The sequence below is a fragment of the Dama dama genome, chromosome 20 (assembly GCF_033118175.1).
Source record: "Dama dama isolate Ldn47 chromosome 20, ASM3311817v1, whole genome shotgun sequence".
NCBI lineage: Eukaryota > Metazoa > Chordata > Mammalia > Artiodactyla > Cervidae > Dama > Dama dama.
The window spans coordinates 16,259,521-16,283,100 of NC_083700.1; the positions used below are offsets into that span (position 1 = coordinate 16,259,521).

Sequence of the window (23,580 nt, forward strand, 5' to 3'; positions counted from 1 at the left end):
ACAAGATGAAAAGGCAAAGAAATACCCAACAGGTAAAGGAACATGAAAAATGCCCACCAAGTCAAACAAAAGAGGAGGAGATAGGGAATCTACCTGAAAAAGAATTTAGAATAATGATAATAAAAATGATCCAAAATCTTGAAAACAAAATGAAGTTACAGATAAATAGCCTGGAAACAAAGATTGAAAAGATACAAGAAATGTTTAATAAAGACCTAGAAGAAATAAAAAAGAGTCAATTAAAAATGAATAATGCAATGAATGAGATCAAAAACACTTTGGAGGGAACCAAGAGTAGAATAACGGAGGCAGAAGATAGGATAAGTGAGGTAGAAGATAAAATGGTGGAAATAAATGAAGCAGAGAGGAAAAAAGAAAAAAAGGATCAAAAGAAATGAGGACAACCTCAGGGACCTCTGGGACACTATGAAACGCCCCAACATTCGAATCATAGGAGTTCCAGAAGAAGAAGACAAAAAGAAAGGCCATGAGAAAATACTAGAGGAGATAATAGCTGAAAACTTCCCTAAAATGGGGAAGGAAATAGCCACCCAAGTCCAAGAAACCCAGAGAGTCCCAAACAGGATAAACCCAAGGCGAAACACCCCAAGACACATATTAATCAAATTAACAAAGATCAAACACAAAGAACAAATATTAAAAGCAGCAAGGGAAAAACAACAAATAACACACAAAGGGATTCCCATAAGGATAACAGCTGATCTATCAATAGAAACCCTCCAGGCCAGAAGGGAATGGCAGGACGTACTGAAAGTAATGAAAGAGAATAACCTACAACCTAGATTACTGTATCCAGCAAGGATCTCATTCAGATATGAAGGAGAATTCAAAAGCTTTACAGATCAGCAAAAGCTGAGAGAATTCAGCACCACCAAATATTTTTTTAAAAAAAGAGTATGAGCACATTCTAGTTTGTATTAGTTCCCCTAGCCTCTGTTGGCATCTTTCTTTGAACTCTCTACTAGTACTGATGGTAGAAGAAAGAGATTCTGAGGTCAGAGTATCACAGGGTGAATCCAGGATGCATGGCTTATGAATGGCATAAGCCACTGTTAAATTTGTTAAATGGGGACAATAGTAGCAGATATCCAACAGGATTGTTGGAAGGATTGAGTTTTAAATGTGTAAAGTGCTTAAAATGGTGCCCTGCATTGATAAGCATTTGATCATGTTAGCTTTTTTTTTTGCTATTACTATTAAAAAAAAGAAAAGGATACCCTCCTTATGGCCTTGTCAGAGCTTTCCAGTTAGATTGAGGTCTAACATAACATTTGAGGTGAATTACCAGCTCCCCAGAACGGAACACAAAAGCAACTAATGAATTACCAGGCTCTTATTGATTTATCTGTTAATACATCTATTCCTGGGCCTTCTGAGCCTTAAGACCTCCTCTAGGAGTTTGTTCTTGAACACCAAGCAGAGTTTTGAGCAATTCTTCCACGTGTTCAGAAGGTGTATTTGACCTAATATGGTATTTGGCAATTGAGATACTCTCCAGTTCACTATCTTGTAAAAGTTATACTGAACAAGAATAGATATGTTTTCAGTTTTCCGAAAAATTATGCCCCATGGCTAAAACTTATGTTATTCTTGAATTATTTAAAGAGGACTTCAAGCACCAGGCTGTTCGTCTTTTCAAACCACTAGGTATAGGGAATGAATGAGGTTATAAGGTGAGGCACATGGTAGGTTAGGCACTCTTCTCAAAGAGTTTGTTATAAGATCATAGGATAAAATACCTTAGAATGAAAGGTACTATAGGAAACTATGTAGGAATTCCTTGGTGGTCCAGTGGTTAGGATTCTGTTCTTTCACTGCAGAGAGCCTGCGTTCAACCCCTGGGTCAGGGAAATAAGATCCCACAAGCTGCACAGTGTGGCCAAAAACAAACTATGAGATGTTCTTTATTCATTGTCCACCCAGTAGCAATTCCTTCTTCCAAAGAAAATGACATTTTACTCTAGAATCTACCCATCTTCCATACTCAGTTCCAGGATAGTACTAAATGGCCTGAAGATAATCCCATCGTCTTTGCTTGTGATTGGTTCAGAAATGACCAGGTGATACATTTTGGACCACCAAGATAAGAGGAAAGAATAGCTAGAGGCTTCTGGTAATGATTGACCTTAATTTTTCTATGAGAGGTCCCAAGGTGATCTCCTTTTTTCTTTCTGAAAGTGCTTCTATAAACACAAAAGCCTTACTAATGATTTTATGCCTTAAGCTACCACTGAATGTCAGAATGGCCCCCAGAAAGAACCTGGGCCCCTCATAGTATTGGTGACCTTTTGTTGAATCAACCCTGAAGCCTAACCTGCCTTTCTTTGGACTTCCAGTTAGGTGAACCGATCCATTTCCTTAATGTTTAAGCCAGTTTGAGTTGGGTTTCCTGTTAATTAAAGCCAAAAACATCTTGAGTGCCAAGATAATCTTACTATCATTGTTATTATATCATCATGTTAGAAAAAAGTAATATACAAAATTACATACCATGATTGGAATTATAAGGTTGTTAAAAGAAATTGGAAGGACATATACCTGTGGGTGAATTTTTTTTTGGTTCCTATGAACATATACTTTATTTTATAATACGATCCCGAATAATGTACACAGGGAAGAAAATACACAAGAAGTAAGATTAGATTACAAAATGGTGGTTAAGGTTTTGGAATCTTGACATTTTCCCCTCGTCTCTATTTTCCAATGTTTTTATAATATGCTTATGATGTTAGTTTTATATTAAAAATGTTTTATAGTTTCACTGAAACTTAAAAAGTTTTAAACTTTTTCTCTTGTTTCCCTCTTTCCTGCATGCACAGTGTTCCTTTTCTCAGTTTGTAATTAAATATTTATTAGTGTGATTAATTGATTAATGCTTGTTCTCAGCTAAGCTCAAATGCAGTACTCTTGCTTATCAATGTCTTGTATTCCCAGTACCTGTCATATGATAGAAACTAAATTTAAAAAACTGTTTTGGGGGAGTGAGGCTCACAAAGGAGAGGGTATATATGTATGTAATTATGACTGATTCACATCGACGTGCGGAGGAGACCACCGTGACACTGTAAAGCAATTATCCTCCAATAATAATAATAAAGTCTTGACTAGTGAATAAATGAAAGACAGAATCAGTCGGTCTAAGCATTGCTTTTGATATATTTTCAGTTAAAGAGTCAGACTTATTCTCAGCACTAAAAACCATCAACTCTGGTGGTTATTGTCTTAAATACTACATTTTAAGAAGAAAATAGGACAAAAAGAAAAGACTCTCAGTCTGGAGCCTGGAATCTAAATTCTTTTAATAAGCATCTCAGATGATTCTGAATCAGATGGTCTAGGACCATATCTTGGAAAACATGCTGTGCGTGTGTGTGTGTGCGTGCACACACACGTGTGCTCAGTCGTGTTCAACTCTTTTCGACCCCACGGGCTAAAGCCCGCCAGACTCCTCTGTCCATGGAATTTTCGAAGCAAAAATATTGGAGTGGGTTGCCATTTCCTGTTCCAGGGGGATCTTCCAGACTCGGGGATCAAACCCAACTCTCTTGCGTCTCTGGCACTGGCAGGCGGATTCTTTACCACTGTGCCACCTTTTGGAGTCTGAGTGTTCACATCATTCATCGTCATCCAGCTTCCAAGAAAATCATGCTGAACTCATTGGGCCTATTTAATGTGAATCAGTCTTTATTCCGCACTTGTGTGGTGCATTAACAAATTCAACATACAAGATAGCATTACATATTGTAGGTTAGCATTACAGCATTATGCAGTTTCACACAATTCATGTTAGCTTTTTCGATTTTTTTCTTTTTTTTTTAATTTGACACATTTATTTTTGAGTTTCATTTTTACAAGAGAAGACACAAGGTAAAGAAAGACGACCACATTGGAGAAGGATCATGGTGAGGGCAATGTCACTATTGTGGCCATAATAAAAGCTTTCCAAGAAAAAGGACTTGCATCGTTCCCTCTCCTGAGCAAGCCGCCCCTGTCCCATGAACCAGTTCTATCTGTTCTCATATCCCGAGCACCGCTCCTAAACGTGTACATCTTGGCTGTGCTCCACTGAGATGAACTGAAGGAAGGACTAACTCATAAAGGGACTTTTTGTTATTAAGAAAAGCTCTTTTCTTCCCAAAGGAATCAAGATATCAGCAGAGAAGGACTGACTCTTGGAAAATCAGAAGTGACCATTCCCTAACCTATTCCTGATCATGAGTGCCTAGTGCAAAAGCTAGAATGTGACTCTCTTGTCTTTCCACTGACTCTTAGGAGTAGGCATTCCTCCTCCACCCTTATCAGTTAGCTCTGGGAGGAACAAATATGAAAGCCGAAGTCAGCTAAGAAACTTTGGGATGGCTGAGTCAAGGGCACAATGGATCAGGCCTGAGGTAGGAGGGAGGAACCTGGTACTGTCTGCCTCTTTGCCTTTTTCTGAGAAAGACACCGAGGCAGTTCCTAGGCTACAGAACTATGGGTCCCTCTCCTGCCACCTCCACCCACTGCTCAGTAGATGCAAAGAATAAAGCTACAAGGAGATGGGTAAGAGAGGAGTCGGGTGAGGCTGTTTTCCCAGACTTATGTCAGGAGGAGCTACAGAGGCACACACAGCAGGGCAAAGTCCACACTCTCTCCACCTGTGGCTTCGCATTGTTTCTGGGAAGGAAACAAAAGCGGGTTGCTCAGCAGTCTCTGATCTTTAGACATTAAGGCGATGAAGAGGAACCATTTAAAATTTTTCCTAATGGGGCTTCAGAATGCTCCTGTCAGATTTACATTAAACTATCTCAAAATGCATTTTTAGAAAACAAAAATTATTTTTGTCTACGTATGATACAGTATTTACATTCCATGGAGTCTTGGATAGAAACCGGTGATGTGAACCCAGCTGATGGTGAGATTGTGAGTCAGATTCTGGGGGCTGGGGGATGACAGGGACAAGAACAGAGAGTAGGCTCTGTGCCTGCTCAGAACTGCTCTGCATTGTCAAGAATCCAGGTTAAAGAAAAAAAAAGAATGGGGTTGGGGGATCAGGGGACAGATTGGTTTTAAATCCACAAGAGTTATGGAACGGCAGAGGCAACATCACCACTCTCTCCATAGAGACTCAGTTTTTCAACTCTCTTCTCAGAAGCAAGTCAGATAGTGATGTTCTTGTATGAATGTGAAATTTCTGTCTCTACTAATCTTTCAGGCCTTGGTTCAAGCTGCTGCTTACCTGAGTTCCTCTTCAGGCTGGCAAAAATATCTACTGCCTATCCAGGCTTACTTATCATCCATGAAGTCTCTGCCATCTGAAAAGTCTCAACTCTAGAGACATGGCTGGACTAGGGATAAGGAGACGTCAACTCTAAAAAAGAGGCTGAATCTCTCTCAAGCTCTACTGTCCACTGGCAGATGGAGGACTAAGCTCTGTGGTTTCCCCATGCCTTCATTGTACTTTGAGATTCAGGAGTCCTAAGAACTAAGCACTTTGTTTACAGGGAAAGGATGCTCTGAAAAATCCAAGTTATCTTTATTACTAATTTGTCATGTGCTCATTTTACTCATTTAGTTATTTTTCAGGGCCATTATTGAAAAATTTGAGGAGAAAGAATAATTTCTGAAGGTCCTTTTCCTTATGAAGTAAAACTAACCTCACGTAAACTACTTGAGAAGACTCTAAAGCTTCTCAGTGGTCAGCATTTCTGGAAAAACAAAGGCCAGTCTAACCTTTCAAACCACAGATGATTCCTAACACATCAGCCAACAAATGGCTATCCTTCCAAACACAGCTACAAAGGGCGAGGCACTCATCTCATTTTCCTTGTCGTCATACCTGCATTTGGGATCAGCTAGATACAGTCAATGGTACTATCCTGTAGCTGAATTTGAAGTCCCAAAGCTCTTTCTAGAGAAGTCATCTAGTTTTGTAAACCCAGATTCTACCTAAAAGTCTGATGCCTTCGCGTAACTGATTACATATTAATCAAAGAGAGCTTTTTACCCCTTTCCAGCAGAAGCGCTGACAGCAAACATACCTCATTTCTCAAACACTCCTGCAAACCCTGCCTTATCCATTCCACCTCTGTATCTTCGCCTACTGCAGACCTCTGGTCCTTAAGCTCAAAGAGCGGAAATGAAAGTGGTAATAGGGGGGAAAGATAGGAATGATGAAAACATGAGGTTTTACAAGAGCAGAAAGATTCTTCCACAGAGGTGGGGCGTGAGAATAACTCTCCAGAGAAGCCCAATAAAAAGAGACCAATTTCAGGTAATCAGCAAATACAATTCGGCACAAGACACAATTTTCATGGATTAAAATCTGTACCTTGATATTGGCAGTTAGGCTAATTTCTTCAGTTTGTATTAGACATGCAAGTATAAGGTTACATTGTTATATATAGACTTTTAGAGGTCTTTCCCTCTCTTTTTTTCCCCATTTGAAAAAAAAAAAAAAAAAGGATTTCCGAGTGCCTTGCAAAGGAGAAAAATCATCATTGCTAAGAACTGAACTGCAGCTGTGGTCATGTGGGGTGTTCTCTGTGGGGTTTGTGGTGTAAGAAATTTTCTTCTACAACTAAAATGAGGTTTTGAGTCCGCTCCTCTGGGTCCTCTCTCCCCCCGCCATGTCCCCGCCCAGCCTGGCCCCAGGGTTAGAGGCGAGGAGAGGATTAGTACTCGCTCAGACTGTGCCACTTGGCCACGGGCTTGCGGGGGCTCTCGCACACCTCTCTCCAGTGTTCGGCACCGCTGGCGGTGACACTGTGCGCCCCCAGGATCAGCCTGCCCACCACCTCGTTCTTGGTGGTGCGATCGAAGTCGATGACCAGGAACTCGATGCTGATGTCGGGCAGGAGGTCGGTGGGGATGTCGTAGATGAAAGATTCGTTGAAGACTGGGTTCAAAGTGCACTTCTTCACGTGGGTTTTCTTCTTGGCAATGCGCTTTCTGCCGTAGTAGACGTTCACCTTGACATAAGGATCTGGGGCCCCCAAAGAAAAAAGGGAGACAGGCCTATGACACAGTCCTCTCCTATACAATGTCAGGGAGGAGGGGCTTCTGCTGTTCATCCCCTTGATGTCCCCTCTCTCACCTCGTGTGGTCTTTGGTGGGTGCACACCCAGTGTACATTGACTGTGTGCACATCTGCCCGCCTGGACAAGGGGTCAAGGAAACCAGGCAGACGAGGAACAGGAAAACTGCCTCGAATCAGGGCTGAAGAAACGCCGTGACACCAAGAAGCATTTTCAGGGGGGCAGAGGGACTACCAAAAGCTGCAGGCTTTCTGAGAAGTCTCAGCTGGAGCAAGAGCACAGAGGCTGGTGTGCATACCCCTGTGAATACCTCGCCAAAGGTAGAGGCCATTTGCTTACCCAAACACCTCCCTGGTGACATTCATCAGGAAGAGAATGTAGACAGAGAAAGGAATGGGTAGAGGGTGAGAGGTGCCAGGGGTCCTGAAAGGTGGGCGGGGGGAGGCGTCTGGATCACAGGCAAGGGGCGGCGGTGCGGGGAGGGCAGACAGGCAGAGATGGGTTGAAGTAAATAGCTGCTACCTGAGAGGCCGGTGATGTCCATCTTCGGCAGGTGTCTGGCTTTGAGAACCACCACCGTCATTCTCTGCGCCACAGGCTGGTATGACAGAGACACCTGGAGCTCGCCTCTGCTCATGCACTTCTGTGGAGGAGAACCAGAAGGTGAGAAGCCCAGCCGAGGGGGCAGGCCACGCCACAGAGAGTGCGCAGGGCGAAGGAGATGTTCTCCTCACAGTCCTGAGAGTAAACAGGGGCTTCCTGGTGGTCCGGTGGTTAAGATGCCACACTTCCACTGCAGGGGTGGGGGTGGGTTCGATCCCTGGTCAGGGAACTAAGATACCGCATGCCACATGGCGTGGCCCAAAATAAAATTAAAAAAAAATCTTATCGTAAATAAAATCCTTTGCATGGAGAGGCAGCACAGCACAGACTCTGCAGCCACTCTGGCCTGGATTCAAATCCTGACTCTACTGCTTATCTGTCTGAGCTGGGACAAGGTCAGCCCGACTTGACCTCTCTGGATTTCTGCTTCCTCTTCTGTAAGATGGATATGAAAACAGTAGCAACTTCCCAGAACTAGGAAGAGGATTCGGTAAATTAGTGTGTACCAGAGACACGTACTCTCTCCTGTTCTCTCATTTGGTTCTTGTGATAAAGTTTTGAAGGGAGATAGGAAACTCTCATTTGAGTCTTAACTTTGTCACTTACTCACCAGCTGGCCCCGGGCAAGTACCTGGACTTTCTAGAGCCTGTGGCTCCATTTCACAAGGTGAATATCCATACCTGCTTTGCCTGCCCCAGTGCGTGACCTTCAGAGTGTCTTCTCTGGCCGCCCTGGATGCCCATATCTTTGTTTCCCCACCTTGAAATGTTATGCTAGGCTCTATTTTGAGCTTGGAAACAAGACAAAACAAAACAAAAACTCTAGTCCTCCAAGAACATTTTAAATAACATTTGAATACTAATTACATGCCAGGTGCTGGGAATTCAGAGCTAACAGGACTCAGTCATTGTTCCCAAGGATGCAGTAGAAGATTCAGAGATGTAAACAAACATGTTTACTTGTCAGGAGAGTGAGAAGCCTTGGAATTCCCTGGTGGTCCAGTGGTTAGGTCCGGGCTATCACTATTGAGGGCCTGGGTTCAATCCCTGATCACCGGACTAAGATCCCACAAGCTGCACAGTGAGACCAAAATAAATGCTTCAGTGCTGCTGGGAGATGAAGGGGAGGTTTTGCCAGCTGACATCAGGGCTGAGCTCCTGGGGGGTGAGAAAGAGACACTGAGGCAATGGGCAGAGTGAAGATCCTGCATGGCAGGGCTGGTCTGGGGCTGAAAGGGTAGGCTATGTTCAGAGAATGGGGAGTGGTGAATGTACCTGATGTTGGAGTGCTGACAGGAGGGATGGGCCAGGAACCTGGAGAGGTGGGTTAGGTGGGGGTGAAGGGCATGGAGTGCGGGGGGGGAGTAAGCTAACCAAACAGCAGAGCCAGCAGCAGCAGTCAGGCGAAGAGGAGGTCTGTAAGCATAGGAGCGACTTCTGTAAGCATGATGTTACTGCTGTTGTTATTAATAATCATATTATTCTAGTTAAAGCTGAGGAAGGAACTAAAGACAAAAGTCAGAAAACTTGGTGAAGAGGCTGCTCCCAAAGGCTAGGGAAGAGAGGGTGAGGGCTGCAACCAGGACTGTGGCAGAGGAGACGGACCTGGGACAGGTTTCAGAAAGAACTGTCAGGATTTTCTGGGTGGGGGCGGCTAACTGGATATAAATATAGGGGAGAGGGAAGAGAGGAGCGACTGTTTCTTGTGTTTCTTAGGAAGTGGGGATGAGGCTGGGATAAAGAAAACAAAATGTGGCAGCACAGGAGGAATTTAGGACATAATAAGTTAAATTTGAGACAAAAAATTTTGAGACCTAACCATTCCTCCACTATCAAATTTTATTCCTTATACTCTTCATAGCCCCAAAGGAAGGTCATCAACTCGACTTCTTAGATTGAACAAAAATAGACCAAACTTACCACCAGCCTTACAAATGCCACATACCCACCAAAATGACTTGCTGTGCATTAAGTGCCAGGCAATCTGCTAGCAGCTAGGGCTGAAAAGATGCACCCCTACCCTCCAGAAGCTCACAGGCTAGTGCTTGCTCAGGAAAGAACAGCAGTAAATGATTTAATTAGCTCATCAGTGAAAAACAAAGGAAAAACCCTAATAGCTTATGCTTTGATTGATTATAAGTCGTCACCTCAAGGAATGAACTGTGATAATATTTCCACTTGGTTTAAAAAATTTCTTGAGGCTATGTTTCATACCAGGAGCATATGGAAATGTCTTTCATAGGGTACTGAACGTGACTAAACTTTAAACGTAGCCATTAGCTTTTGGGATTGAAGTACAAAAGAAAATAGGCTTTAGAAATGATTTTCATGGTTTCCTCTGCTAGATGAAGCCCTACATCTTTTCCTTACCCAAAACATACTGTCGGCTCTTGACTATGTCCACAGGACGCACTCTGAGCCAGTTTAAAATCACAGGCTGGTTGCTCCTGCCAATCAGTATACTTCTGGGTCGCTTCCTTTGACATAAGTCAGAACACAGAGAATGTGCACTCATTTTTACTATCAGTCACAGCCCAAAGGCATCAGGAAAGTAATCCCTCAGGAAAAAGAAAATACCTTCCAAAATGTTCAGAACTAAACTGCTCAATACAGTAGCTGGTAGCTACATGTATCTATTTAAATTTTAATTCATTAACATTAAGTAAAATTAAAATGTTAATTCCTCAGTCACACTGGCCATATTTCAAGTGTTCAGTGTTCACACGTGGCCAGTGGCTATCATGTTAGATACATGCAGATATAGAACATTTCCATCATCATAGAACGTTCCAGTGAACAGTGCTGATCTATCTAGAAAGAACTTTTGGATTATTTGGGTCACTGCTCCCCTCCATTTCCATGAATAATGAAATGTTAACTAGTTTTGATATCTACATCTGGGACCATCCTTGAATATTGGTATCTAAATATTAAAAATACAATCTTTTTTTTTAATACAATCTTTAAATATAATCTAATTTTATATACAGAAGAAGGTTGGGGAGGGTAAAAAGGAAATTTTGATTTAAAAAATAAAGTTTATTTGTAAAAATAACATCAATTACAAGATGATACTTAAGTTTTCTGATTATTTAAAACTGTTTAAAAAAAAACAAACTGTTTCCTAAATCATCCATTATAGCAGCATAATCACCCTAATCAAAGTCCCGTGTGCCTTCCCTAGTTCTTTGGGAAAGTGGACAACTTCTGGTCACCTTCACAATCCTTTCCTCCCCTAAAATCACTCCTCTGGCAACTGTTCTCCATCTGACCCACCCTCCCCTCTCACCTTTGACCATTTTACATATGCAGAATGCCCATCGTCATTCAGCTGCCCCTTTGGGATGCCCAAGTCTGCCGCCACAACACCACCTGAATGCCATTCTATTCTGCATTGAAGGCCAGAGTTTCAAGTCCCCCCTCCCGCCTCCCCTTCTCTTTCCACCCAATTCCCATTCCAAGCGGCATTGTCAATGGCTCTTTCTCAAGGGCTCTTTGTCAAGGGCTGGGAGCGAACTGTTTCCCAGCCCCTTCGCCTAGTGAGGTAAAGACCCTGTTGCGGGGTGGGCGAGCAGAGGGACAAGGGGGAGAAAGGGTTTTATCCATGCCTGACAGAGCTGGGAGGCTTTGCTCTCAAGAGTGCAGGATCTTTTCTCAGTCCGTGGAAAACAGGAACAAGGGCAATGGTCCTAAAGAAGACGTTAGGCTGAAGGAAATACTTAGGCGAAGGATAAGTCTATTTCTTATAATTAGCAGAGCCCCTACGGAATGACTTTTTCTAGCCAGAGCATCTTTGCAAAGCGGAGGATTCATGCATCCTCAATAAACCTTTATAGGGACTAGAAGTTCTCAGTGCTACCTCCACATAAATCACAGCCATGAGAAAACAAAAGAAAAAAAGCCTGAACATTCAACCACATCCCTCCTTGTCTTCTCTCCAATACACATACACAGCAACTTCCTTTTTTGGTGTGTATGATTTTATTTTTCTATAGCAAATTTCTTTATTGTTTATGGAAAACTGACATTCCTGTTCTTTCTTTCTTTTCACTCCCTTTTGACTAGCCTGGATGACCTCCAAGGTCTCTTGTAAATCTGAGATTTTAAGAATCCTCTCATTCCCATGACCACTGTCCCAGGTCATGAACACCAATCTGGCAGTAGAAAGACAGGAAATGGTTTGGGAAACAATGACATGAAGAAATTAGGAGGAGTCTAACAACTCTCTATTATCCACCCTGTAAATCACTTCTTTCCCACTGTCTCTTCTTTAACCCCAGCCCTCTCTCAATCACTTCCCTTCTCCTTGTGGGGGGTGTATTATGGAAATGTAAATTCACTTTCTTTCTTTCTGAATAAAATACTAGGGGGAAAAAGCTGCCACTAAAGGAAAAAAAAAATCCAGTTCCAAAGTCCAACTCAGAGAGTTTGGGGGTTTGGAGTTTATGCTGTAAACTTCTTTCACTAATAGTCAAGTGTTAATTTTTAATGCTTCTTATCTTTCTGTATATTCATAAGAGCTGAGAATGCTCTCCAAAGTGACCCCATTAGCCTTCATGATCCAGCCAAGACGGAGACTGAGACCCAGAGAAGGTAACTGCATACCCAGAATTAGGCAGTGAAATGGACAGAATCAAAAATCATGACCAGTCCTGGCTTCTTTCAACTGGATTGCACTGCAATAGCGGAAAGGACAAAGCTGAATTTTCTGCTAAAGGTCAGGAAGTGCAGTTAGGGGTTGGGGATTGTCTAGAGAAGTGCAGTTCTCACCAGTCTCCACCCAGGAAACTTTGATCCCATTACTATAAAGGGATACCCTACCCAGATCAGGAAAAGACTCTTTACAGTGTGGACTCTTCCAAAGCAGCTCTAGCTGATGAGCCAAGGGGAGACCCAGAAAGAGCAGACTATTGGCTACAGTAGGGAGGATTTAAGGTGGACATTTGGAGGCTGCACTGCTAGGGAATCAGGGGTACAAATGACTAGGGAGATGACAGCCATGACCCAGGATGAAACATAGCCCTGCCCACTGGCACTGGTTGGGGAAAACAGGCTTAGGAAGCCTGGGAGGCTACAGGTCTCTGGGTGTCCTGTCTGGGGCCTCATCCAGGGAATGTGTTGCTCAGGATCCCACCCTGGCTTATCCCTTCTGAAGGGAGTTAATAAAGTGGAAAGAAGCTTGGCTGTCGCCAAGAGCCCCTGGCAGTTTAGCAAATGCCATTGTCTATGCTCCGTGCCCAGTGTCCTGGATTTGAGGCTTGTTTTGTTCCCAGCCAAAATCAGTCCCTCTCCTTGCCAGTGTGTCTTCCCAGCTGCAGCCTGGCACAGAGCCATCCTCCACACTCCGCCGTGGGCTGAGTGCATGAGCCGTGTGGAGGAGTCCAGCTAGCTGGTGGCTTTACCCAGGCTAGTACTCCAGGGAAGGCTGTGCTGAGAAGAACTGCCCGGTAGGAGAGCTGAATGAAGGCAGTGGGTAGGGTACTGGAGCTGCTATAATGGGGAGTCAGGAGTCAGGGGAGCGGGCTGGTAGAATCTGGAGGAAAAGAAATGGAGGGAGAAGGGAGGGGATGCAGGGAGATGAAACCGGTCACTGCTGCAGCTTCTGTGTAGGCCTTCTGACTCCAACCTCAGAGGATGCGAGAAGTCCTGCTGTGTTGGACTCAGAGGTGTCTCATTGTATCCTGGCAAGGGACCAGTGTTCATGCCCTGACCAAACACCTCTAATATTCTCTAAAGTGTTCAGACCTCTCCTGGCCCTTGTGAGCTAAGCGTGCCACGTGGCAACAGCGGTTCTCTGGGCAGTGGCATGGCTGGGCTGGCTGCAGTGGGGCAGGCAGAGATGGTGCAGGAGCAGAGATGGTGAGAACACAGCGCCGGGGGAAGGGCTCCCTGCCTCCCCTCCCCAGCCTGGCGCGGCACAGCGCCCTGCAGCAACGGCCAAACCTGCTTCCCTGGAGCTCACTGCCCGCTCAGCCCTGCTGGCCTGGGAGCCTCCGTACATTCCTGAGCCTCCTGCCTCCCCACTGAGTCCAGCACGGGTTTGCAGCCGGAGAAGGCAGTAACAGAGAAGGAAGGTACCTGCAGGCAGGGTTCTTTCTGGAAAACGTGCAGGTGTTTTTAGTGACCCTGATATCCTTTCCAAACCTTCTACCATCTTCTCCACTGATCTAGCCTTCCTTGTCTTCCTTTATCAAAACAAAATGTAAATATCGTAAAAAAAAAAAAAAAAAGTAAATATCTACAAATCACATATCTCTCCCAGGGATCAAACTTTAATAATTATAATCCTGGTTAACATTTATGAGAGTTTACTATGGGCTAGGGACTATGCAAATGCATCATTTTAATTCCTTATAAGAAACAGAGACTTAGAGAATTTTTTTTTTTTTTAGACTTAGAGAATTTAAGCAGCTTGCCCAAGGTCACTGGTAGAATTTAGATTCAAACTCAGGTCTGACTTCAAAGTCCCTGCTGTGCTATGCTTAGTCTCTCAGTTGTGTCCGACTCTTTGTGACTCCACGGACTGTAGCCTGCCAGGCTCCTTTGTCCATAGGATTCTCTAGGCAAGAATACTGGAGTGGGTTGCTCTGCCTTCCTCCAAAGGATCTTCCCAACCCAGGGATCGAACACAGGTCACCCGCATTGCAGGTGGATTCTTTACCATCTGAGCTACCAGGGAAGCCCAAGAATACTGGAGTGGGTAGCCTATCCCTTCTCCAGGGGAACTTTTCAACCCAAAAATTGTACCGGGGTCTCCTGCATTGCAGGCAGATTCTTTACCAGCTGAGCTACCAGGGAAGTCCCAAAGTCCTTGCTATCAATTCCTTATGTTAAATCCTGAAAAAGGAATGAAACTCTTAAGTGTAAAATTTTAACAACCTCTTTCATAGCACACTCACTATATGATAAATGCCAAGATTTCTTTTTTGTCTTTCTCCTCCACTAAGTAAAAGCTACATGAAGGCAATAAGATGCCAGGTATATTATTCCATTTGATCCTCATAACCCATAAGGAAGGCAATATTATCAGTTCCATTTTACAGATGGGGAAATAGAAGTTGAGAAGAGTTAAGTAACTCACTTACATCATACCCCTGGAAAGTGGTGAGCTGGAAGGTGAAGCCAGGCAGTCAGATAAGAGCCCTCCTGCCAAACCACAGAACTGCATTGCCTCCCCAGTTGAGAATGAAACGAATGAACTAGTGTGGCTGGGAACACAATTCTTGCATCCCTGAGAGAATTCAAGAACCAATGCGAGCCCAGTGGAGAGAAGGCAGGATGGAGGGCTCTCATGCCCCTCTTAATGCAAACAGGGATGAGAGGAGGAACGGGGAGAGAAGTATCTGTGGCAAAGGTTTCAGCCTGCGTAAGGGGCCTGAAAGGTAAAGCAGCTGTATGCTATGAATGCTAAGTTGTTTCAGTCATGTCCGACTCTTTGTGACTCCATGGCCTGGGACCCACCAGGCTCTTCTGTCCATGGGATTTTCCAGGCAAGAATACTGGAGTGGGTAGCCATTTCCTCCTCCAGGGGCTCTTCCTGACCCAGGGATCGAACCCGTGTCTCTTACATCTCCTGCACTGGTAGGTGGGTTCTTTACCACTAGCAATACCAGGGAAAGCCAAAGCAGTTGATGAAGCTGCATTTATAAAATGGTTGTTAAAAGTCACACAGATGCAAGCTTACTTATATCTCTAGATTTGGGCTGGGAAGGGGAAGCTGAGGGGAAAATTACTGAACTACTTCCATAGTTTCTCAGTTGTAAGGAATAAGTTCACAAGAGGAAGATCACACATTTTGGAGAAGAAATTGGCTCCCATCTGTCTGAAATGATGAGGTCTAGGACTGGAGGGTCAGCCTGCTCCAAGCAAGCTGGATGCAGCATCAGGACGTCAACCACTAAGAGCAATTTCAGAAGGCGTTCGCCCTTTTCTCTTCAGGAAGTTGCTTCTTGGAGGAGGCCTAACCTGCCAGGCTCTGTGTCTTACTTTGACCACTGCTCAATCTTAACATACAAGAGCTTCCTCTCTACAGCCCGTCCTTGCCATCCATCCCACTTCTCCCTCCCATTCATCCCCTTCTCTCCCCCAACCTACCATCCCTCCCCAACAACTCCTCCTCCTCACCTGGATGTTCCTTTTGATGATGTCCCTGGTCAGCTGTACCTTGCCCGTGCTGGGGTCCACCCCTGCCAGCGGCACCATGACCTCCCCAATGACGTCATCCCGGGAGAAGCGGTCAAAGCTGAGGACGAGGAAGTGCAGGACCAGGTCTTGCAGCTGGCTGTATGGGATGCCATAGAAGGTGAAGGTTTCATCAAACACAGGGTCCAGGGTCTTCCGCAGCACCCTGGTCTTCACCCGGTGCCGTTTGTCGGGAAGGATGGTCATTTTGATGTAGGGGTCAGAGCCCTGGGTCTGGTCGTCCATCACGGGCAGCCCATGAGCCTCCTGGATTGTCACCACCAGGGCTTTTTTCGGGAAGTTATAGTCCACTGAGAAGGTGAGGGATCCGAGCATGACATCCTCCTCTGGAGAGGATGGAGAAGTGGTTTTGCTTTCCCCGGGGGTCAGGCTTGCAATGGGGCTCCTCAGTTCTTCCCCATAGTCCATTTTGATGGGTAATTGGTCTACACAAGATCCAGAGCTAGGTCCCTTAGGACTCTTGTCTTGGCCCAGCAGGCCAGCCTCTGCTGCATCTACCAACAGGTTCCCACGTCCACCTTCCCTCCCGGGGCCGTCTTTGTCTCTCCGCACTTTGATGATCTTCTTCTTGTTGCTGAGGGTTTCTGGGTATATGCTGATGCCTTTGAGCATGTGAATGAACTTGTATGGTGGGTTCTTGTGCTTCTTCTCTGCCTGCTGGTGGCAGCACGTCCAGACAAAGACGGTCACGGAGACACACACCACCAGCACAGAGGCCCCGATAAGGCCGGCGACCACCGGTGACACATCTGAAAGTGGAGACCAAAGATGTGTCAAGGCGGGCGGACCTCAGCCTCTGCCAGAGCACCCCTGCATGGTGCCTCTGGCTGGAGCCAAGCTAATCTGCAACTTACCCTTCTTCAAGGCAAAACTTGCTCATCTAGGCTTATGAACTTCTCCCCTCTCTTAGAGATGCCCTCACCCATCCCTCCAACCCATCCATGGCTCTTTCTTTCCATCAACCTGGATGAAATACTTATCTTCTCTAGAAAGCCTCCCCTGCAGTGCCCCACCTGACTGCCTGTTCTTTTCTTGGCCTTGCCTCTGCACTTATGGACTTGGTTTGTTCATATTGATTTGTGTTTCACATAAAGTGGCCCTGTAAGTGTAATAGGTCACCCTTCTACATAGGAACCATTCACCTCAACTGTTCCACAAGGGCATGAGCTGTGTCTGGTTTCAGGAGGATATTCCACAGCATCCAGCACAGGGTTTGCCACAGTGGGTTTGTGCGGACTGACTGATAGGTAGGGTGGGAGGATGTGGAATTGACTTTGGATGGTTTTGGTAGGGTGCCCAAGGGTGATAAAAGTAGGTGAGTGGTAAGAAGCAGAACTGTGGGCCTAAGTCCTTATTTGAAATATGTTTCAAATTTCAGCTCCCAGGTATTTAAAATACTTGTATTTTAATGTAAAATACAAATATTTAAAAATAAAACACAAGTATTTTAAATAGGAAGAGATAGGGACCATGGAACATGTCAGACCTTGTCACCTTCCTAGTAAGGTCTTCCCTGACCACCCTATTTAAAAATGTAACCTTTTCCACCCTTGAGACCTACCCTTCTGGCCCCGCTTAATTTTCTCTAAATGACATGACATGAGTTCTCTCACAAATACACACACACACACATATACACAAGAATATATACAAACACTCACATATAACTGTATTAGTTATTGTCTATCTTCACTATAACGTAAGTTTCCTAAGGACAGGGATCTTGTTTGTTTGTGTGCTGTGCTGAATCACTCAGCCATGTCCAACACTTTGTGACCCCACTGACTATAACCCACCAGGCTTCTCTGTCGATGGAACTCTCCAGGCAAGAATACTGGAGTGGGTTCCCCTGCCCTTCTCCAAGGCGTCTTCCCAATCTTCTGGGGTTGAACCCAGTCTTCTGAATTGCAGGTGGATTTTTTACCTTTTGAGCCACAGGGGAGCCTTTTGTTCATTTCGTTCCTTTCTATATCCCCAGCACTAAAAACACCTAGGAGGTACTTAATATTTGTTAAGTAAACAAATAACTAAGGAGAAAGAGGTTTTTTTCCTTCCCTTCTCTAGTCTTGTCTTTTCCTGCACAAATTGGGCCCCCCCCCCCCCCGCCCCCCGACTTAGATAATTAGGTTTGGGGATTTCTTCTCCCTTAAATGCACTGAAGCTAAATTGGGCTTAGGCCTTAAAGATCTAGATAAGGCCTATAGTTATCCATACTATGCATTAGGGTAAGTCTCAAGTAGGGCAGGAGGAACTTAGGAAATAAATGTGATTGTTGCATATTCTAGATTTTTCCTAGAACGTCCTTCTATCAGGCATATGCCTGGCCTGCTGCCTCACTGCAGGCTTTTGTTCAAACCTCATTTTATCAGAAAACATTTCCTGTCTGTTCCAAGTAAGATAGTATCCCCACTACTCTGATTTATTTCTCTTTGTAGCACTTATTACCTCTGGCATATATTTACTTGTCAGTCTTCTCTTACTAGGTAATTTAATAAGAATAGTGACTGGCTGTTTTGTTCACTGCTACAGTCCCAGGTCCTAGAACCACGTGGTACATAGTAAGTGTTCAGTGAACAAATGAGTTTGTGAATTCAAAACAGCTTCCACTTTAGGAGTTTGGGATTAATAGATAACAAACTACTATTTAAAAAATAGATAAACAGCAAGGTTCTACTGTATAGCACAGGAAACTATGTTCAATATACTATAATAAACCATAATGAAAAAGAATATATACACACACATATATATATAATTAAATTATTGCTGTACATAAGAAACTAATACAACATTATAAATCAATGATACCTCAATAAAAAAATTAAAAAAAAAACAACCCAGTTTCCACAGATTGGAGAAAGAGGATGAGGTCAATATGACTACATATAACAGGGATAAATGTAAAATTCTATTTAGCCTTCAAAACCTATTGATAGGAAATAGGAGACCTTACTTGACAAATCTGAGTAGAAACAACTTAGTAGTTTAAGTGATAACAAGCTTGGAGTATACCTAGGCTGACATACTATCAGTACAATGTTTAGATAACAGAGGGGCAGTAAAATTTCATCTGCTCTGCTCATGACACATATGAAGTGCTCTATCTATTTCTGACAAGAATAAAAATTGCTGTTTTTGTGTGCCAGTATGATACCCCTGCCAGACACTGTGTTAGAGCTTCCTCAATCTGACTCAAATAACTCACTGAATAGGTCCCATTAATAGCCCAGTTTTACAACTGAGGAAGCTGGGGATTCAAATCTACCCTAGACCACATAGAAGCAAATGACAGTGATGAGATTTAAACCCTGGTTTATCTGACACCAGAATGTCTCTACATTATGGATAAGCAGGATAGAAGAGGACCTAGAAACCATATTAAATGAGGAGAAACTTAAGGAACTGAAGCTGAAGGGTCTGGGAATAACAACTTTCTTTAATTACTTAAGGTACTTTACTGGAAGAAGGTCTGATCTGATTTTACTTTGGAGGGCAGGTCTGATAACAATGCATACAGGCTACAAGAAGACAGATAAATTGAAAGAACTGAATTATTGTTAGAACTGCCTCTCGATGGCCCAGATTGTTTCCAGAGGCAGTGACTCTCTGAAGATTTTCGGAGACTGGATCACCTTGGTCAGATATATTCTAAAAGGAATTTTCTTAACAAGGATTGGAATCAACATCTCTGAAATTCTCTCTGCCTCAAATATTCAAAGTTCTATGAATGTTGGGACCAGGTAAGAAAAGAAGTGGTTACATTTTGAAATAATATCGATGACTAAATCCATTTAACAAAAAGTATATCAAGGTGACTGTGTCCATGGCCATACTGAATAATAATAGCATTTATTTTCAGAATATCAGGTGAAATAAAAACTGTTAGGCAGAGGTTTCACATAATGGGAGCAGCCTTGACTGTAAGCTCCTTAAGAGAAGGCAGAAATTACATTCTATTTAGCTTTGAATCCCCGAGTCTCTTGCATCTAACAAGAGCTCAGTAAATATTTGCTTGAACAATTGACTGGGTTCAACTGTAAATCAGAATGGGCACAATCTGAAAAATTGGCTCTCCATTCACCTATGAGAGACTTTCCTGAAAACTGTTTGCTACTGATTCATAACACTGAATATTATCTCTACAAGAAGAGAAAAGCAAGAAACTACCAGGACAGGAATATTTTTGAGAATGATTTGAAAGGGAGTCTAAAGTTCAGGGTTGAGAGACATCTGAGTGATCCTTTTGGCTCTACCATAAATTTACTCTATGATCTTGAGAGATCCCACTGCTGCTTACTATGCCTCAACTTTTACTGCTAGAAAGCAGTGGATCAGTAAAAGAGAAGATGAAGGATGCTTATCTTTCAGGAGGGTAGAGAAGGAAAAAGAGACAGACAGATGAATGGTTAGATAGCATCACCAACACAATGGACATGAATCTGAGCAAACTCCAGGAGATAGCAAAGGACAAGGAAGCCTGGCGTGCTACAGTCCATGGGGTCGCAAAGAGTTGGACATGACTGAGCGACTGAGAAACAACACAATGCCTCCACCTTCCCTTCCTTTCCCACCTTCGCTCTACTTTCTTCTTCATTTTAGTATCTGTTAATCCCTACGTCTCTCCCCTACACCCAAGGCAGTAAACTAGAAAAATCAGAGATGTTGAAACTCAGGACCCTCTGTCTAGTTTTAGTCAAAAGCTTAGTGGGAAAAGTAAGTTAGAACTAAAGGCTGAAGTGAGTGTTTTCAAGTTGTTGTAAATTGCAGTGACCTATGCTGCTTGCTCCTTTTGTCCTCCGAGATCAAAGATAATTAATTGAGTGTTGGCTTGGAGTATCTCACAAGGGCTATGGAGTTTGAAATGAAGTACTCTATGAGATGTGAAAAAAGTCAGAAGTTCTACAGGGAGTTCTCGGCGGAGACCTTCCATATGGATCTGACAATCTATAAGACACATCTGGGTTTGTCCAGCTCTCTCAGCCTCTGACCAGACATGCTTATTGACACTTCCTTTGCAAAAATAGCCTTTCCTGGTCAAGTAGGCCAGCGTGACACAGTGAAATAAGAGTGAATTTTGCCATCAACTGGAAATTGGTTTAAATCCTAACACTAGCCTAACTAGTTTGACTTTGTCTCCCTTAGCCTTGGTCTCCTCATCTAGCAAATATATATATATATATTTTTTTATATACATATAAAATAATGAATACACTAGAGGGTATTTATATGTCTTTTAGTATGTAAAAGATGGATATAATTTCTTTTGTCCACTAATATTTCCTCTAAATGACATCACTATATTATGCTCTACAACAACTGGTTGTAGACAACTGATTTTCAAGGAATCTGGAGCTGCAATTAGAGAAAAGAATATAATGGAAAGGAGGCATAAGAAGAAAAAGAAAGAGCAAGAAGAAAATCACGGAGTACTCATGTGATCGGAAAAGGGACATCAATTTTGGAAATTTAGGACTCAAATAATAAAAATGCAGATGAAGTGGAAGAAAAATATAATCAAGATTTATCCTTGGGGAATCAGTGTGAACCAGTAGTAAATGGGTGTGATCTGTTGTCTGTATACTTTCTCTGATCTGATGTCTTCTTCCTGACATTGAAGGGATAGAGCAGGCTGGGTTCTGTTAATTTCCATAAACCTTCTAGTAGGGAGTGAGAAAAGCCATTTCCTAGTTGGATGTGACCCCACCCTAAACACTGGAGTCTGGATGCTTAAACCTTCTGGATTGTCTGAGACATAGAGTCTCTTAAGGGAATTGAAGGAACCCAAGGCTGACAGCAACTCTCACCCGCTTCTCCCATCCAAACTGGGATAGGACTTAGGCAGAAGCAGGGCAATTCATTTTTCTTTGGGGGCCAGGAAAACAGCACAGGAAGTTTGCTATCTCAGCACATTTTGGAGGAATCCCCCAGAGGTAAAACTTGCATCTCGAGCTTTTCTTTCGCATCTGCTTCCCTATTTTCCACCCCACTCTCTGCTCCAGGGAGTGTAACTGATCTTGGAGCCTGTAGGGTTGGGTCTGGGACCAGCCGCTCGAGATGACGTAATGCTTTCTCTGGTACACAAAGCGGCCTCCCCCGGGCTCGGCCTCTTGCGCCCCTCCCCCTCCGGCCCGGATCGGGCCCCCGCCAGCACCAGCGCGGGTGAGTCCCCCTTTTTGAAAAGCCAGCCTAGGGAAACAGGGAACAAAGGCCTGAGAAGAAGAGCCTAGGCGCTGCCAGGAGGCCCAGAAATAGACATCACGTCATCCCCCAGCCCAGCAGCGCCAAGCGCCATTTGGTAGCATCGGACGGACCCCACCATTACGATGCAGAACAGACACGGCAGGGCTCACGTTTCCTCCCAGCCCCAGCATCCAGCTGACCGGCCTCAGGAGTGGCTTCCTTTTTGCTCTCCACCCCCGCACCCCTCTTTCCCCAGAGGCCGCCGCCTCCCCTGGCTGCCTGCCACACAGCCCACGGTCTCCAAGCTGCCATCTTGATGCCCCATCCCCCTTGCCACCCCCCTCCCCCGCAGCCCTGAGCAGTGGGAGGGGGAGGAAGGGGCACCGCCCTGCGTGCCCCAAGGGGGAGGGCTCGGCCTGCCTCACCTCTCCTCCCCCCGAAGGAGGGACTCACGTCCTTCGCAGGCTCTCTGTTTCCCACCTCCAGCGGCACTGACTGTGCACCGTCCAAGGTTTTCGCATCCTGGACGTCCCCACCCTCGGTGTGACTCCGGCCTGCTCAGGTCCTGCAGCCCATGGCTCAGGTTCGGACGCTGTCCACTGCCCGCGATACCACCACCGTGGGCCCGATTCTACCCACCACCACAGGCCCGATTCTAGAGGGACTGGCACTTGAAGGCCTTGATCTGGGCTGCACGCTCTGCCCAGCCGCTGAGCTCCCTTGGCTTGGCAACGGTTTCACCTACCCCAGGCTTAGTTTGCCAGATTTCTACTTACCAAAGCTAGGTCGGATGTTGGTGATCTCAGCCATGTCGTAATCAGAGGCTATTGCTATAAATGCTTTTGCAATGGTCAGACAAGTCTGGGACCTCCGGTAAGTACCGGAGGCCGCCTCTGCAGAGAGCTAGGTCAGGGGAGGGGGAAGGTATCTGGTGGATGCCTCCTGCGACGGTCTGGTCCCTGGTTGACAGCTGCGGTCGCCTCTTAAGATGCTCCAGGGATGCTCTGAGCTAAGGATGCAGGTGCAGCCAGACTGGTCCTGATGCGAGGTAGGCCCCGCCTTCCTCCGAACGGCCCTCGGCAGAAGACTCCGCCTCTGTCCGAAAAGTTCCGGAAGGCAAGCCCCGCCCCTTTCCGGAAGATCCCTGGGAGGGGACCCCTCCCGTTGCCAAATTTTCAAGAGAATGAGACCCCGCCTACTGATGGGCTTGTGGGTCTGTAAAGCGAAAACCCCGATGCCTGACTAAGGAGAAGTTGTATAAGATTCTTTAGATCTTGTGATTCCGATTCCCCAGGCTTAATATAGCAGCAGAATGTTCTGGGCGACAGGGAGGTAGGATTTTGAAAAAATAAAATTATATATTGCCTGCTTTTCAGTATCAATTACCATTATTGTTTTGCATTTCTGAGACCACTAAATATTATTATGGAAACTTTCTTAAACTTCAGAAGCTCTGATTGAAGACCAAACCTGGTGACGGTTGCACAACCCTGAAAGTTTACTGAAAATAATTGAATTGTATAAGTAAAACCTCTTTGGTGGCTCAGACGGTAAAGAA

At 44.5% G+C, this 23,580-nt stretch overlaps 1 protein-coding gene across 3 annotated transcripts; it reads right to left on the bottom strand.

The window, feature by feature from the left end:
• Window positions 1-3,682: 3,682 nt before the first annotated feature.
• Window positions 3,683-23,093, bottom strand: SYT11 (synaptotagmin 11). Of its 3 annotated transcripts, none has more exons than XM_061120595.1 (4): window positions 22,799-23,093; window positions 15,765-16,591; window positions 7,560-7,680; window positions 3,683-6,985 (listed from the first exon to the last, which is right to left on the bottom strand). In XM_061120595.1, exons 1-4 carry the CDS (start codon window positions 22,830-22,832, stop codon window positions 6,675-6,677), a joined length of 1,293 nt encoding a protein of 430 aa, XP_060976578.1. In that variant the 5' UTR covers window positions 22,833-23,093; the 3' UTR covers window positions 3,683-6,674. The 3 variants fall into 3 exon arrangements, with proteins under 3 accessions (XP_060976578.1, XP_060976577.1, XP_060976581.1); XM_061120594.1 differs by having other exon boundaries at window positions 7,557-7,680; window positions 22,799-23,092; XM_061120598.1 differs by lacking the exon at window positions 22,799-23,093 and adding an exon at window positions 22,448-22,687 and having other exon boundaries at window positions 7,557-7,680.
• Between the last annotated feature and the right edge of the window lie 487 nt (window positions 23,094-23,580).

Bases quoted from the DNA above. Each gene is read 5' to 3' on its own strand.
- SYT11 (XM_061120594.1), bottom strand. From the start codon at position 22,832: ATGGCTGAGATCACCAACATCCGACCTAGCTTTG. The intron at 16,592-22,798 runs GTAAGTAGAAAT...CTCCACTTTCAG, and splicing joins CAACATCCGACCTAGCTTTG to ATGTGTCACCGGTGGTCGCC. The intron at 6,986-7,556 runs GCAGCTATTTAC...TGGGGGCCCCAG, and splicing joins CATCACCGGCCTCTCAGGTA to ATCCTTATGTCAAGGTGAAC.